The sequence below is a fragment of the Brassica napus genome, chromosome C3 (genome assembly GCF_020379485.1).
Source record: "Brassica napus cultivar Da-Ae chromosome C3, Da-Ae, whole genome shotgun sequence".
Classification (NCBI taxonomy): domain Eukaryota; kingdom Viridiplantae; phylum Streptophyta; class Magnoliopsida; order Brassicales; family Brassicaceae; genus Brassica; species Brassica napus.
Window position 1 is genome coordinate 5,972,888 of NC_063446.1, and position 15,823 is coordinate 5,988,710.

The window sequence follows — 15,823 nt, forward strand, 5'->3', positions numbered from 1 at the left end:
CTAACGTGCTATTATTTTATTCTTTAATTTATATATATAAACCATGTTTTGATAATGGGAAATAATAAATTTTGTAACATCATCATCATTTTAATCTAATATTTTAGTAGCAATATTAAACTCTAAATCAAGTTCCAACCGGTGTAAACATATAGCATAGTGTTATTGATATATCTTTTGAATATAATGGGAAATAGATAAATCAGCTACTTTGTTGATTAATAGTTAAACCTAGATGACAATGGTTAAAGAAAATCCAATGTATAACTGAACTGAATGAACAGTACTTGAGCAATAGAAATCACCTGAAATTGAGTTGGTTTAACACACCAGCTTGTGGTTCTACTTTGTAATTTTTTTTTTCAGAAAAAAGGACAATATCAAATGAATGAACAACTTGAAATCATTGTGTATCTCTGCACTTAAAAACAAAACTATAATAAATCATCAAGCTGCTATTACTATACTCATAAAAACCCTATTGGTCAATGATGATACATTGTTACATCATCATGCAACATATTTGAAGTTATGAAACCACAAAGACAACCACAGAAATAGACATTATGAATTATTTTTAAAAAATTTGGGGAAATGATGTCAACATCAGAGCTGAATCATAACGACATTATCTTGCCATTATAAAGTCACATCCTCATTCCTAAAATCAAGAAACAGAACAAGTAGTCCATACCCCACTTTTGTCTTCTTCCATGGAGTCTTCTTCTCTTCTTCTCCGTTATCAATGGTCTGATCTTCCTTTAGACCTTCTTGAATTGATCTCCGACCGCCTTAACGACGGTTCATCAGACACCGTTGATCTCCTCCGTCTCCGCTCTGTATGTGCCACGTGGCGTCGCTCTCTTCCTCTCTCAAACAAAAACACTAATCCTTTGTCTAAATTTCCACCTCTCCTCCCTTTCTGGTCATCTTCATCCTCTGGCTTCTTCATTCTGAAACAGAGCAGTGTTTACAAACTCGAAGCTTCACAAAGCTGGTTGGTCAAGCTTCAGGAGACATCTCCAGGGAAAATGCGAGTCTTGGATCTCTTCTCAAACGACAGAATCTGTTTCAAACCAGAGAACTTCCCGGAAAAAATCGACCTGCGGGAATCTCATGTGAGATTGGTCCGTAGATCTTACCGAGTGGAGTACGCAAACAAAGGTGGTGGCGAGATGTCTTCTTTCTGGTCACTGAGCTCCGACAAAGTGGTGGTTCTATCTTCAAGGGGACACTCTGCTGTAATAGCCATCCACAGTGGTGGAAAGCTAGGGTTCTTGAAAAGCGGAGACGATGAGAGATGGAGGATCTTGGATAACTCGTGGAACGTGACTTACGAGGACATAATGTCCTACGGAGAGAACTGCATCGTCGTGGACGATAAGGGTAGAACCGTAATTTACGATGTGGAGTTCAAGGTGTCCGATTTGGCTGAAGGTTTACCCGGAGGAGGGGGTCACAAGAAGCATCTGGTGGAATGTCACGGCGGAGGAGTGTTTCTTGTGGACAAATACGTGAAACACGTGTGGTGCAAGTCGGAGTTTTCGAAGTCTGCGGTGGAGTTTAGAGTGTATAAGCTGAAGAGAGAAGAGAAGAGATGGGAGGAGGTGAGGGAACTGAGAGATGTGGCTCTGTTCATTGGTGAAGATTGTTCTTTCTCCGTTGAGATTATGGACGGTGATTTGGCGGGAGGAGGCTGTATATTTTATAGAGATTATAGGAATGGAGGAAGAAGCAGAGGGGTTTACAGTGATGGTGATGGCGTTTTCAATATGGAGTTAACCAACGCGGGAAAGTTTTGGGTTTCATACTAAGCCCAAATGTCAAGGCCCATAATGTGTGTAGGCTTATTCGAATATAATAGTTGTGGTTGTGGAAGCGGTCAATAAACTTAGATTTTCTCCTTGTATCAAGCAAAGCACGTTTATTTCATATTTCTCAAATGTTAATTTTACATTATCAGGTAGTTAAAACATTGTGAGTACTTTTGATGAGTACAACATCTAACGTTGGATTTGGCACCAAAGTTTTTCAATTGGAGAAATAAATTAATTCTGTTTGAAAAGAATCGTATTATTATTATCTTTATTTATACAATAAGAATGGGCCAAAATAAGACCCGGAGCTTAAGTTAAATCATAATTTTTTTTTTTTTTTAACATTATTAATACACTAGAGAGAGAAATAGCCCTAGTTTATTTCTAGAGGCGCAGCGACGATCTTTCGAGCTTTTTTTGTTTCTTTTGCGATGAAGACAGTCACCGGAAGTGTTAACAGTGCGAAACCAATCTCCCTCTCTAAGGCGGCTACGCTTCTCTACGGCTTCGTTTCCTCTGAGACCCAGGCCTCTCCAGACGTTAGCGCGTACCTCCGACGCGCATCTGCTGCCTTCACCGAATTAAGGAGCTTCCACAGAGAGATTCGATCGGCGAATCAAAAATCCGAGCTCCAGGAGCTGGGTGGAGCTAAGGGGATTGATGATTTGGCGGGTAACGAAACTGTGACCGGAGAGGAATCAGTTCATGGTCGGAAACAGGATAAGAAGAAGAGCAAAGAAGAAGATGTTGTTGAGGAGAAGGTGATGGTGAAGTTGGAAGACGAGGAAAGGAACAAAGAGAGAAAGAAGAAGAACAAAGATGAAAATGCTATTGACAAACAGTTGGAAGAAGAGAGAAAGAAGAATAAGAAGAAGAAGAGCAAAAAGGAAGATGTTATTGACGAGAAGTTGGAAGAAGAGAGGAAGAGCAAGAAAAAGAGGAAATCATCAAAGGAGATTGATGCTTGAAGGTTTTGTTTTAGCTCAAGGTTTGCTCAACTTTTCATAAGTTTTGGGTCAAATGTAGCTAAAGATGTCCCTTGGTGACTATTACCGATTTGATTTTTGGGAACACTCTGTTATGCAATGGAGAGTTATTGTTGTTTTACTTGCCGTTACTGTATTTTGAAGTTTCTTGAATGCATAGTTGCAACTTGCAAGTAGTCTTTAGAATTTCAAACCTGAAGATGGGCACTTGAAAAAGCTTTAGCATTCCCTCTAGACTGTTTTATGTAAAACTCACTTCTGTTTACACACTTGAAAGTCTGATGCTTGAACCATTGAATGCATAAGACTTCATAATTTTTTTAATCAATGTAGCGAATCCATTTTCGAACCGTACAAGGCATGTATCTCCAACTTACAGTGTGCATGATTCATTAGTTGCTTTATGATTCAGCTTCATACTTATCGATAAGAAGGCTACTTTTGAGTTCGTAATAACTTGAGCTTATTAGACACCTGTAATCCTTGATTCAGGTTGTGGGAAATCGTCCTTCCCACGAACTTGTGAAAGAGTCAATGTTGTTAACTCTTGCAGATGTGGGTGTTGTTGCATTGTTTACATGGACCATCTGATTCAAACTATTTTGTGTATATCTTCAACCGTTACAGGGATTCTGATAATACCTATAGCAGGTAAGCCCCAGCTTTTGCAAATTAAATTGTGTACATATATTAATTTAGCATGGTATTACATTACATAGATGTACACTTACAGAAAACAGAGCTTTGCGGCAGTAAATAATTGAACAGAAATTGACCTCATGTCAAATTATTGAACAGGAATTGACCTCAAGTTAAACTGATAAATGGCCTAGAAAAAAAAAAGAACAGAAAAATGCGTGCAGCTTGGAAGAAAGAAGAGACAAGAAACAAAAAAGAATGAAGCACAAATCATCAGCATTTGGGCAAGTCTGCAGGAGGAGGAAGAAGTTTCTGATCAGACTTATCTCCATCAAGCACAAGCCAAGCCATCCTCAGACCCCAACTGGTATGTACTTCCAAGTGACAGTGCATGAACCACACTCCTGTCCAAACATTTTGTAAATTTGTTCATAATGTGAAGATGTAATTTATTTGGTTTATTATTTGTTTCTCTTACCAGGGTTATCTGCAAGGAATCTAATAGCAGCCCATCCACCAGATGGCACACCTACTGTGTTCCTCTCTATTGGGTCAACAAGGTTGAACTTCTTAGGATCCTCCTTCGCGTCAAAGTTCCCAAACCCTTGGCCAACGACAAAGAAGTTGAACCCGTGAAGGTGAAGAGGATGGCTTTCCGCACCAAGAATGCTAGTATCTTGCATCACCAGCTCTACACTAGTGTTATAAGGCAGAACCATCACGTTTGTCCCAGTGCTAACCATTGTGTTGTTAGGTGGGGTGCCTGTGTAGTTAAAAGGCACAATGGTATTCCACGGGAAGTTCGGAGAATACACTCCGTTAGATTGCCCAGAATAGTGAGACTGAAGGAGAGCTTTCGTTGGCATTGTGAAGGAGATGTTGCTGATCGAAGCAGCAAACATTGTGGTGTTAGTAGGACCCTGGCACGTCTGGTTGTTCTTGTGGTTGCAAGGGTTTGTTCCCAATCCCACCGTGAAGAAGAACTTCCGATCAACCTTCAGAGGCACGTTTGCCGGGTATCTCTTGCTGTTCAAGCTTCGCAGCTTGTTGCTGAACTTGGTAGCGAAGTTTGTGTCGTTTAGAGCAGGGAGTACTGGTGTGAAGAGCTGAAGATTCTTCTTGATAAAGGTCTTTGTATGTTTAGGTTGTTCATATTCTAAGATGCCTGCAACTGTAGAGTTATCAAAAGTTCCCTGACCTGTGGCGTATGGTCTAGCAGTCATCAAGAAAGAGGCCTTCGGGTAACTTTGTTTTGTCTTCAGCAAGAGGTTTGTGGTTTGTCCAGGAGCGATTAAGATGGTATCCGTCTCAAACGGCTTGACGTAGATCGCATCAGCTTCAACAACTGTAACCGTGTGGTTTGCTATGCTGAAAAAGAGCTCGTCGTTAAGTGCCGCGTTGATTAGTCTTAGAAGGTATGTTTTTCCTGGCTTCACTCTCAGTCTGAAAGTATCTTTAGCTGAGCAGTTGTATAGCGGACCAGGAAGACCGTTGATCGTGTAAGCATCAGAGACATTAGGACCACCTCCTGTTTGTGTTGCTTGGCGAATGATTGCCTCAGTGTCTGCGTTGAACCACTCCCCTGAAAATCTCAACCATAAAAAAAATCAGTAATAATGTTTTGAAATTCTCAGTTTGTTAGTCATCATCCTCACCAAAGACCATGGGAACTTCTTTGTGAGGTTTGTGAAACGGGTAAGGAACACCGTGTTTGGGAAGAATGATAAGAGGACCATAGACTGTTGCTCTGAGCCATGAAATGTGAGCATGGTACCACAGAGTGCCTCTTTGACCAACAACGGTGTAGTTATAGACATAGCTTTGCCCTGTCTGAATAGGACATTGGGTTATGTAAGCTGGTCCATCAGCCCAACCAGACCGTAATTGCCTGATCCCATGCCTGAGATTTTCAGGGATTAGTAATCAAACATTACTATTAATAGTGATAAAAGTGTTTTAAAGATTATTATTACCAGTGGAGAGAGAGATTGTTTGGGACATGGTTAACAACTTTGATGAGAAGCTGGTCACCTTCTCTAGCAATAAGCTTAGGCCCTGGAAACTTCCCGTTTACAGAAACTAGGCTCTTTGTGTGGCAAAGGCGTGTCACGTTGTGCATTTTTATCTGCCAAAAGAAAAACAAAACATCTAATGATATCATCTGCAACCCTTCAGGTACAATCTCAACATTTTTTCACAGAATAAACAAATCTTCACGTACGTCCAGCGTATAATGCCTTGTTTTCCCAAATGCAGGTTCAGGAAGAAGAAGAAGACTAGAGAAAACAGCAAAGAGAAGCCAAAACGCCATTTCTTATTAGGCGTTGATTATAGCTGGTAAGGCTACTGAATACGCTGCCTGTGCTATTATATTTCTTTTTCTTTTGCTGTAGATTGTGGATTCATTGTTTCAACATTTAGTGTATATATAGGAAGGAAAGTTAGGTGTTTTGCTTGGAGATGTTGAAGAAATAAGATTTAGTAGTTGTTTATGTAAAAACAAAATGATAATTGGTAGAGAAGTTTGTGTAATTGGAGACTCTCGACAAGGACTAGTTGTTAGAATATATATGAACAGCTTATGAATGAGTGGTGTCAAAGATAAGTCAACCTGTTTAATCCCTCAAAATTTCCTTTCAAGCTTATGGATTCTAAATATGAAATGCAAAGTTGCTAGTTTTAGTTGCTCAGATATGACAGTTCCTCTTCCTGTTCTGCTTTGAGTACTTTTAAATTTCAAAATTTAAGTACTCGGACCAAATGTGGCAGTTAATATCGTTTGATAGAACTATTGGCTAAGTGTTGTTTAGGCCCGACAAAAACCAACTCTTGGGAACTTCTTGATCAATCTTGAGAACTTCTAGAAGGGTAACTTGTGTGGTTAGCAGTTATTATTTTTACTAAATGGATTTCATCATTTCATAAGCAATTTAAGTGATAAGTACTTCATCTAATTATTAATTGTTTAATTTGAAGGTGTGAACTCTTGAAGGAGGTTAATCGATGTGGAGTTGGTCAAAAGACTAAAAACATTTGAAGCTGAAATTGCTTGGGGAATAAGCAAAGAGAGGGAGATTGTAGCTATCAATAGAAGGTCACGATTAGGGTTAGATATCAAAATCCATGAAAGCTGTTTATTGTTCAGGATTTACAAAAACATTGAGGAAATTTCAAATTAAGGTTCGTAATTGTACTTCTCAAGCAAGCCACCTTATACATATGCTTCTCTAAATATGGAAATTGTTTGCTTGTTATCCATATATTGGGATTTTTTTTTGCAATAATAATCTAAATATAGAAATTGTTTGCTTGTTATTCGTCTTTCATATTTATAGTTTTGACAATGTAAAGTCGATGTACAATCAAAATATGATGTAGACAAGATTGCTAACAAGTTTTTTCAAAAAAAAAAGATTGCTAACAAGTAGTTATCAACTCATCCCCTAACCATGCGAAGTCGGTAATTAAAATATGTAATTTTCTTTTGTGACATCCTTTTTTTTTTGTCATCTTCTTTTGTGACATTCTAGAAAAGAAAAATCAATTAAGAAAAGTAGAGATTGAGTAAATGATGAGTGACAAGTTCACATCATTAGTGTGTAGTTCAAACCATTTGTAGGTTTATAATTATGTTTTAACAATACTTTAGTTGGTAACTCACAATCAATAATAATAGTAAATATAGTTCTACATATTTATTTAGCTACGCATGTGTTTCTGTCCGGGTAGCTCACACTGTCACACATTATTTGAAAACAAAGTTCTAATATTTCTCAACGATTTCAACTATGCCTTAATTATATACGAGTAAGATCAGGGATATACACATGATTGGTATTTGAAGAGGGTTTGATTAAATTGGCGAATGCTTGTACAGGTTTATCTTTTTTTTTCTTTTTTTTTCTTTTTTTTTGATGAACCATTTATCTTATTTTTTCACATATATATTGTAGTTGCACCAACCCTTGATTTCTGATTAAGGCTCCAACAATATATAGTATAGTGTATTCACATTGTATGTTGTATATATAGTACTTAGACTATATCAAGATCATGTCGGCTCGGCTTGCATGGCGGAAGCAATCGCGATCAGAAGCGCTCTCCTTCAGGCAATCGACCTCCACATCAACCATATCTGGCTACGGTCAGACGCACAAGGGCTCATCGGAGCTATCTCGTCGGGACGACATCCGATTGAACTCTACGGAGTGCTCTCAGACATCTCCACGATTTCGCAATCTTCTTTTTCTTCTTGTCGTTTCTAGTTCATCAAAAGAGACTTTAATGGGCTTGCAGACTTATATGCCAAAGCCTACTTGCATTCTGGCCCAAGCCTGTGTAACTCTTAAACCTTTTATCTTTAGATGAAATCTCTTAAGTTGCCCAAAAAAAAAAAAAACCATACCAATGTATATATGCACATCAGTGTGGACAGTTACTAGCCACCTTTTATATGAATATATATAAAAAGATCGGAATAATTATAAAATTCTCTAAAACTTTATGAGTTTCACGTAAAACGTTATATAGGCATGCGTCAATATGATAACTTTTTTGGGTAAAACGTATGATAACTTTCCGTTAAAATAACATTTTTACGTTGCTTATTTTAGCTGTGAAATATATATATATATATATTCTAGCTAAAATAAATAAGAATGGATATCCTCATATCCAGCATATTTTTCTCTAGTTTTCCTATGTTTGAGAAAACACAACAAATATTCGAAGCTTCTTTTTATTGATAAGAAATTGCCATTAAATTTTCTAGATTGGTTTTGGCAAATGCTAATGCGGATTAGGCTTTTCGTTATTCTCATAATCTAATTCTAAATCCGAGCCAAATATTACATTGACAGGCCCGTATAGAACAATTTCAGGACGACATAAATATCAAGTCAACTTATACGTGTATAGGCTTTACAAACTTTTACTGTGTCGCGTAAACTCTACTTTCATTTACATTTTGTTGTTGCCAGAGTGATAATTGGTCTAGATCCACTATTAAAACTGAGCACTATAGACAGGTAAATATTAAAAAAAGATAGGTAACTATTTTCAAGTGTATGATGCATCTCTGATGAATTAAAAATGGGATATTGATCGTATTGCATAACAAATTTTGAAAAAAGAAAAGGGGGTAGAAAACGACATTAAATCGATATATGTCATTAATTCCGAATCTGCGTAACTTTATTTCAGAATGAATACTTTAACCATGTCTATCATCATCATCATTAGAAGAAAGAAGTTAACGAACCAGGAGGGCGTGGAGTGGTTACACGTGTCTTTATTAAAAACAACACGCCATCTCTGAAATCAGATAGTAACGACGTCGTTTTCAGCTTCTTTAATTCATACAAACAACATATCATAATATTTCTCCTCTCCTGTCTGTATCGAGTGGGTCCACAGTGTGAAAGAGAGAAACAAAAGCAAGCAAGTGGTGTTTGTATTCTGCCTCACTCTCAATTTGTAAATTCAGATTTCGATTTTGATTTCTTGGAGTCTTTGAGAAGAAGCAATCTTTAATCATCATCAAAATCTCCTCCAAGTCTCGATTGATCACCGCCTTCTTCTTCTTCACGGAGGTCTGCTTATCTGGAAGCTCTTACACAAGAGATTAAGAAGAAGCTTACTCGGGTTAGACCTTGATCTGTTTTCCATTTATCTTCACTCAGTGCTGGTATCTTCTCATAAAAGACACATGCATTTTGACAAATCTTGATGATTTCTATGTAGAAGTTATGGGGGGGTAGTAGTAGTGTGTTTCAATGCCAATCTGATTTAGAACGTGTTTGATCTTTTTTTAAGGCGGTAGTATCACCAGCACAAACACGCAACTTGTTGCAAGACTTGTTTGCTGATATAGCTAGCTCTCGAAGTCGACCAACGTGCCAAAGGTCTCACCCTTTCTTTTTTTTTCCCTTTCCTCGACGTTCACGATTAGATTTGATTATTGATCACTAATTTTTAACTAAAGCAAATGTGATTCTTAGCAAAGAAGAAGAGGATGGTCCGTTGTGTTTCTTCGACGTGCTTGCTGATTATTATGTCAATGTCTCTGAGAGAGGGAAGGATATACTTGATTTGATGGTTCAGCTTTGGAGCCAGTCCTTTGCATCCCACATATTCTCCCTTCTCTTCCATAAATGGGTATTGCGAGCTATTATAGCTAGAGATATTATACAAGGATCAGTCTACAAAAGGATATTTGCTGAGTGATGATGACGACGAATATAGCACGCGTAAGTGTTACATTGACAATTTGATATTGGGGTGTCATGTGAACAATATTGTGGTTAGTGTATTGAGTTATGTAAAGAGATATAGAGGTAACTGGTAAGTGAGTTTAGATCTTTTCCGCGCGAAGCCATTTACTGCATTTTTTTTTTTTTTTTGTTTATCAACTTGGTTATGAACAGAGCTCCCTTCCCTCCCGGAAAACATATCCAGTACTAGTGCTCGAAAGTGGAAACCTTTTGAATAGACAATAAAGTGTTTGTGCTCACAGTTATGTACGGTTCCAATCTCTATTATAAAAAAACAGAAGACCAGAGCAATACAACGAAGAATGAATATGAGCTGAATAATAGATTGTTCTTAGAATTCTTGTCTTTGCTTTAGTTGGAACTTAAGCATTCATGCTCTCATATATCAATGAGTTTAATTGTCCACCTTCTTCAATCTATATATATATATATATATATATTGGTGTATAAAAGTAACCAAGATCTTATCACTTGAAAAAAAAAATGAGTCTCTACTTTGGAAATAAGATTTGTCAAATTTGATAGTGAAAGCAAATGGCAATAATACAACCATGAAACATAATTACAATTTTTTACAGTTTTCACACACACACAATTAAGCCAAATAGTTAGTTAAACATAAATGGGAACAGATGTATCCATTATCCCCATCACAAGCCTTTAGGACGACGGAGACCTTGCATCTAGAGTGACACTGGCTGCATAATGGCCTAGTGCTGTTATTATTACGAACCACCTCAAATTCTTTTTCTTCATAGAAAATGAGCTTTTCTGGCTTCAGGCGTGAGAATTCTCCACGTACACATCGTGTATGAAATGTGACTCCGCAGTCAAAGCATGTGTAGAACCATTTACATTGATCTAACTCCCTCTCACAAATTTCGCAACAACTTTTTTCGCTCAGCTTTACACCGCAATGTAAAGTGATAGGGTGATCATCGTTCTTGTGCCACATCTTTGTAGGCAAACTAGCACAATACAAACATAAATCAAAGCCACAAGCATCACAACACATCATATAGCGGCCATGTAAAATGTCCTCACATGCAACACAACTTGAACCCCATCTTTTATAAAAATATAGGGGATGTAAATGGCCATCATGGATAAACGGCTCACAAAGAGAACCGCAATGTACATCTACTCTCCAATCACCATGAAATGTGTAATTGAAACCATCAAATAATACTCTACACTCTCTACATGCGGTTACAACTTTGTTAGTAACTTCCAACGAGTGTGGTTTGCGAGAGAAGGCAATTTTTTTCTTCGTAGGGAGATTCGCACATCTATCATGAAGAAAAAATCTACATTCCTCACAACCATAGATGGATTCAAATACAAATGGATACATACATGCTTCACATTGTAGCCACTTATCATAAAGGATCTTGTTCTTCTTGTAGAATTTTAAAGGATGTTTTTCATGACTAAAATGAATTATCAAGTCATCACCCACCTTTTTGAATGGTGCAATATATTCGGCATCATGATTTGGGATACCTTCCAAGTCTACATGATCCCATAAGTCATTCCTTAGCGCACATCTACAATGAGTTGCATATTTTTGACAAACAGAGCAAGAATAAGCTCCATGGTACTGATTTAAACTTTTGCGACAAACTCCACATTTCGAGTATCCAGCACCAAGATGAGGAGTGAAAGAAATGCGATGCTCATGGCGATTGATGCTGATAATACGAGGTAAGTCGATACACTCTCCATGGGTGAGAAAAGCACACTGAAGACATACATAAGGCCCCCCTTTTCCATCTTCCCCACAAACATCACAAGTAAATGACATTGTTCTCGAAAGAAGAGTAAGTGGATGCACGTGGGTCCTTGTATGGTCAATTACAAGGGGTGGTGGGTTTCTAGTACAAACAAGGCATATGCTGAAGTTGCAAGTGGGACAATGATAAAGCAATTTTTCTGATTGTTTTTCACACGAAAAACAAATCTTTTCGGCATCACCCATAAGATTTTCAGATGCAAAAAGTTTTATAGGATGATTAGAGTGACAAGGATGATTTACCTCTTTTGAAAGATTGACGCAGTCCAAATGGAAGTAGAGATTGCATTCATGACATAAATATGGTGTTGTATAAAAAAATTTCTTGCATACCTCACAACGGAAAAATTTTTTTCCTTCCTTCAATAAAACAAGTGGATGGTCATGGCATAGCGGATGTTCGATACCAGATGGTGGTGGTTTCATCCCACAATTCAGATTCACTTTGAATTCGCATGTGGAACAACTATAAAATGGAGTGTGAATACTTTCTCCACACAATTCACATACACCAACTCCCAATTGCTTTGTGAGTAGGAGAAGATGTTGGGGGTGAGAAGGGTGGTTGATTTGCAATGGGGCTTCAGCGCACTTCTTATGGAAGAACCAAGCGTAACAATTAGGATCATTGCAATAGTAGCCACCATAAATGGTTCCTCTTGTTTTGCATCCGTAGCAATAACTGAAAACAAACCGAGGTGAAAGGAAAAGAGGATGATCGTGAAAGGAGGGTTTATACATTGTTGTTGATGTTATTGTATCCATGCGTTGATTGGTGTATGTGAGTGAGTTTAAGAGGTTTGTTTGATTGGATGCAGAATTGGAACGAGAAGACGGTATTATATATGCCTTTGTAAACTAATAACAATATACGAGTTATTTGCAAAATAACCTTTTATCTTTTCAAAGAAACAAAGAATCGAGTATTTTCATCGAAACACGATTTGTTATATTGATGAACGAATAAAGGTTTTGATTCTTTGTTTCCTTTGAAAATAAAATTTACTCTCTTTTTTGTTTTCTTTTTCAAATATAGGTGATGTCCATTTCGCAAATAAATCTTGAACAATTATTTTTGTTATTACTTTATAGAGAGATATAGAATAAGTCGTATTGTGTTTCCCATCAAACAAAGCAAAAATGCTTTCTTCCAACAACAATAAAACAAAATGCTTTTCTCTCAGATTCGCGCTCTCTTTTTGAGTTTAACCCTTGAACAATGTGCTTAAGGGTATTACTTTGCAGAGAGGAAAATGAGAAAGTACAGAAAACGTTAGTGAATAAAAAAAGTAACAATTAAGGAAAGAATATATATTTGAAATGATATTCTAGTTATTGTACACAATACATTTTGCTGTAGAGGATGGTGTATTTTTTTTTTACCAGGAATCCTTTTAATGAAAAAGAAAAAAACATCAATCTCTTCTGTATACAACTTAATCCTCATGATCAGTCGGTAAGTTTGTAACAAAACGTAACTCGTGAAAGCCCTTTTGCCTGCACATGCTTCTGAAGATGAAACCCGTTTTTCTTCCTCTGCCTTTTTACTCGAGGGTATTAAGATAAAACAACAATCTCATAATCTAGTACACATTCGCAAATTCTAGTAAAACAAAATCAACAACACAAGGCCATGAAGGCTTTTGGCAAAACGTTTTGTAGCTTCTCTTCCTCAGTTAGTCTCCATATCTGCTGCGTGGTACTTATCAAGATCCGCATCAAGATCTTCAGCAGATATCTTCTCTGCTGGGCCCTTGCCACGACCACCAGTACCACGTTGTTGACCACCTCTCCCTTGTCCTCCTCTGCTAACCAAACATAATTTCAATATACCTCACAAGACCAACGAAGCTTTTACATATAACAACACATAATGACCAGTGTATAAATTTGATCCCCCACACTGAAGTTTTTACTCCCGGTCCCGGGTCTACCAGTCGTGGCAGAAGCGGTTTGAAGATTGTTGCCCACAATCTCAATCTTCATGGGCTTTCCATCGAGCTGAACGTCGTTGTACTTCTTCACAGCTGCAGTCGCATCACCACGCCGAGAGAAAACCACTTCAGCAGTTCCCTAAGTAGTTCACAAGATTAATTAATCTTCACGACTCCAAAAAAAACAGAGAGCAACAACAAACAAAACAAAGAAGTAGAATCTCAGCTTACCTTTGATCTTGGCGATCATGTCGTCGAGAGACATATCTAAAAGTTACAAGAGGCGCGCGATGATGACGAGAGAAGGAGAAAACAAAAGCTCATTAAAAAGGATAATATTAAATCTGTAGAGCGAGAGAAGGCGTCATCAAGGTTTCGTGGTGTAGTTGGTTATCACGTCAGTCTAACACACTGAAGGTCTCCGGTTCGAACCCGGGCGAAGCCATAATTTCAATTTTTTTAATCTGTCCATTTTTTGTAGAATTCTTTTTTTTTTTCTCTATTTGTTGTTTAAGAATTTTAACAATGTTTTGACTGGATGATGATGATTTGTGGATGTACAGAAACTTCTTTCGACCTTGACAAAATCGAATGTCAATCCATGTCCAACAATGATTCAAGCTTGCTTCTGAGCTCTGTTCATAACCAACGGTTGAACGAAGACGCTACAGATGACAGGAGTAAGAATCATAGGCCACAGCCTACTGTCCTCAAACGAAGACTCAATGAATACACTCTCAAACGTCACTGCCTCATAATCAACCAAATCCAGAAGGTCAAAGAAATCTGAATCTCGTACCAAGAACTAAATCACGAGCCTTAACAAAAAGAACCTTCAACGTAGACGAGCATAGAACATAGAGGAGACGACCGGATATGTTCAACCCCTAAATATATACATTCCTTTCCAAAAATTGAAAGATCCTAATTTCGAACATGAGTTACATACAATCATATTTCATTTCCTCTAGAGAAAATTACAATCAAAGAGAGAATATATACACTTTAATATACAAGACAAGTTATTGCACACAATATATAATACGAGTAAACACCAACTGAAATATAAGCAAACAAACTTAAGGCATTTAGTCTTTTTGACATTTAACAAAAAATTCCACTTCCAACACGCACAAAAATTTGATTTTGAGAGTTGAGAAATGAGACTCATCAGGTTGTTCAAGGAAGTCGGCATGGAGATTTGTGATAAGTAAGAAGACTCCCACACATTTGACAAAGACATCTTTTAAGTTATCAAACACAAATCTAACCTCAACAGGTTAACCCCACACACATAGTGACATATAGACAAAGGCTACACGATTGTAAAGGATCCACTCTAGAAAAGAGATAATCTTAGACACAAAATATATACTGTGGATGGAGGATCAAATGCCGCAAAGCACTTAGAAGCTTACATTAAAAACACATGAAAACATCAAACCGCCGAAGCTTTAAAATCAACGCTCAAGATGACACAAATAGCGAATATAAACTTCATTATAGATCTCAATATCGACGCATTAAAGATACAAAGACATGGGACATTAGATTCGAAACATACCAATTCGCAGTACTTTACAAAACATGAGATTGCAAAAACGCAAGAGATAAAAACCCTAACTCAAACAGTTCAGGAGCTCGTGAACTTAGTCACCGCCTTGGTCCCTTCGGAAACAGCGTGTTTCGCCAGCTCACCAGGCAAGACGAGTCTCACAGCCGTCTGAATCTCCCGGGAAGTGATCGTGGGCTTCTTGTTGTACCTCGCGAGCTTGGAAGACTCGCCGGCGAGCTTCTCGAAGATGTCGTTGATGAAGCTGTTCATGATCCCCATGGCTTTGCTCGAGATCCCGATGTCTGGGTGGACCTGCTTCAGCACCTTGAAGATGTAGATCTTGTACGTCTCGACGCTCTTCTTGGACCGCTTCTTCTTCTTGTCTCCGGCGACGGCGGAGGGATCCTTCGGGAGCTTCTTACCGGCCTTTGGCTTCTTCTCCGCCGGTGCTTTCTCAGCCGTCTTCTTCTCCGCGGGCTTCTTCTCTGCTGCCTTGGGCGCCATTGATTTTTCTAGATGGAGTAGTAAGTCAAATTGCTTTGGGTTTGCTTGTTGTTTGTTTACAATAGCTCGAGAGATTTTGCTTTTTTATATACATCGAAAGGATTGATATAATTGGATAAAAATAGTTTGACGCGGATCAGTACGTCTTTACCGTTAGATCCTCTTTTTAATAGAAAAATAATCGACGGTCATAAACGAAAGCTCTCGCAACTTGGTGGCGGGGATTGTTGACGTGGCGAGTTTTGGCGCATTTTATGATCCACGTGAAAAAATTTCTTTCCCGCCCCCGCCTTTCTACATTGGCCCATCTGTTATAACAAGCCT

The 15,823-nt window shown here is 38.0% G+C and overlaps 6 protein-coding genes, 1 long non-coding RNA gene and 1 other non-coding gene across 8 annotated transcripts; 4 read left to right on the forward strand and 4 right to left on the reverse strand.

The window, feature by feature from the left end:
- Nucleotides 1-197: 197 nt before the first annotated feature.
- LOC106386439 (putative F-box protein At5g60060) lies at nucleotides 198-1,909 on the forward strand. The gene has a single exon (XM_013826293.3). The coding sequence runs from the start codon at nucleotides 714-716 to the stop codon at nucleotides 1,812-1,814; it is 1,101 nt and encodes a 366-aa protein (XP_013681747.1). The 5' UTR covers nucleotides 198-713; the 3' UTR covers nucleotides 1,815-1,909.
- A 217-nt stretch (nucleotides 1,910-2,126) lies between these two features.
- On the forward strand, nucleotides 2,127-2,924 carry LOC106385142 (protein MNN4-like). The gene has a single exon (XM_013825094.3). It carries the CDS (start codon nucleotides 2,249-2,251, stop codon nucleotides 2,783-2,785), a length of 537 nt encoding a protein of 178 aa, XP_013680548.1. The 5' UTR covers nucleotides 2,127-2,248; the 3' UTR covers nucleotides 2,786-2,924.
- Nucleotides 2,925-3,466: 542 nt separating this feature from the next.
- Nucleotides 3,467-5,879, reverse strand: LOC106386869 (laccase-17). The gene is made up of 5 exons (XM_013826684.3): nucleotides 5,664-5,879; nucleotides 5,416-5,567; nucleotides 5,098-5,342; nucleotides 3,921-5,024; nucleotides 3,467-3,846 (listed from the first exon to the last, which is right to left on the reverse strand). Exons 1-5 carry the CDS (start codon nucleotides 5,751-5,753, stop codon nucleotides 3,716-3,718), a joined length of 1,722 nt encoding a protein of 573 aa, XP_013682138.1. The 5' UTR covers nucleotides 5,754-5,879; the 3' UTR covers nucleotides 3,467-3,715.
- LOC106385141 lies at nucleotides 5,378-9,827 on the forward strand. The gene is made up of 5 exons (XR_001277105.3): nucleotides 5,378-5,617; nucleotides 5,699-5,779; nucleotides 6,419-9,085; nucleotides 9,257-9,345; nucleotides 9,442-9,827. It is a non-coding gene; the product is annotated as an uncharacterized LOC106385141 (long non-coding RNA).
- Nucleotides 9,828-10,209: 382 nt separating this feature from the next.
- Nucleotides 10,210-13,788, reverse strand: LOC125584169. The gene is made up of 2 exons (XM_048752190.1): nucleotides 13,672-13,788; nucleotides 10,210-13,579 (listed from the first exon to the last, which is right to left on the reverse strand). The coding sequence occupies exon 2, from the start codon at nucleotides 12,269-12,271 to the stop codon at nucleotides 10,310-10,312; it is 1,962 nt and encodes a 653-aa protein (XP_048608147.1). The 5' UTR covers nucleotides 12,272-13,579; nucleotides 13,672-13,788; the 3' UTR covers nucleotides 10,210-10,309.
- Nucleotides 13,179-13,705, reverse strand: LOC125582895 (THO complex subunit 4A-like). The gene is made up of 3 exons (XM_048749339.1): nucleotides 13,672-13,705; nucleotides 13,377-13,566; nucleotides 13,179-13,311 (listed from the first exon to the last, which is right to left on the reverse strand). The coding sequence occupies exons 1-3, from the start codon at nucleotides 13,703-13,705 to the stop codon at nucleotides 13,179-13,181; spliced, it is 357 nt and encodes a 118-aa protein (XP_048605296.1).
- Nucleotides 13,789-13,811: 23 nt separating the features above from the next.
- TRNAV-AAC lies at nucleotides 13,812-13,885 on the forward strand. The gene has a single exon. It is a non-coding gene; the product is annotated as a tRNA-Val (tRNA).
- Nucleotides 13,886-14,922: 1,037 nt separating this feature from the next.
- Nucleotides 14,923-15,584, reverse strand: LOC106386867 (histone H2B.3-like). Its single transcript, XM_013826682.3, has one exon. The coding sequence runs from the start codon at nucleotides 15,497-15,499 to the stop codon at nucleotides 15,074-15,076; it is 426 nt and encodes a 141-aa protein (XP_013682136.2). The 5' UTR covers nucleotides 15,500-15,584; the 3' UTR covers nucleotides 14,923-15,073.
- Between the last annotated feature and the right edge of the window lie 239 nt (nucleotides 15,585-15,823).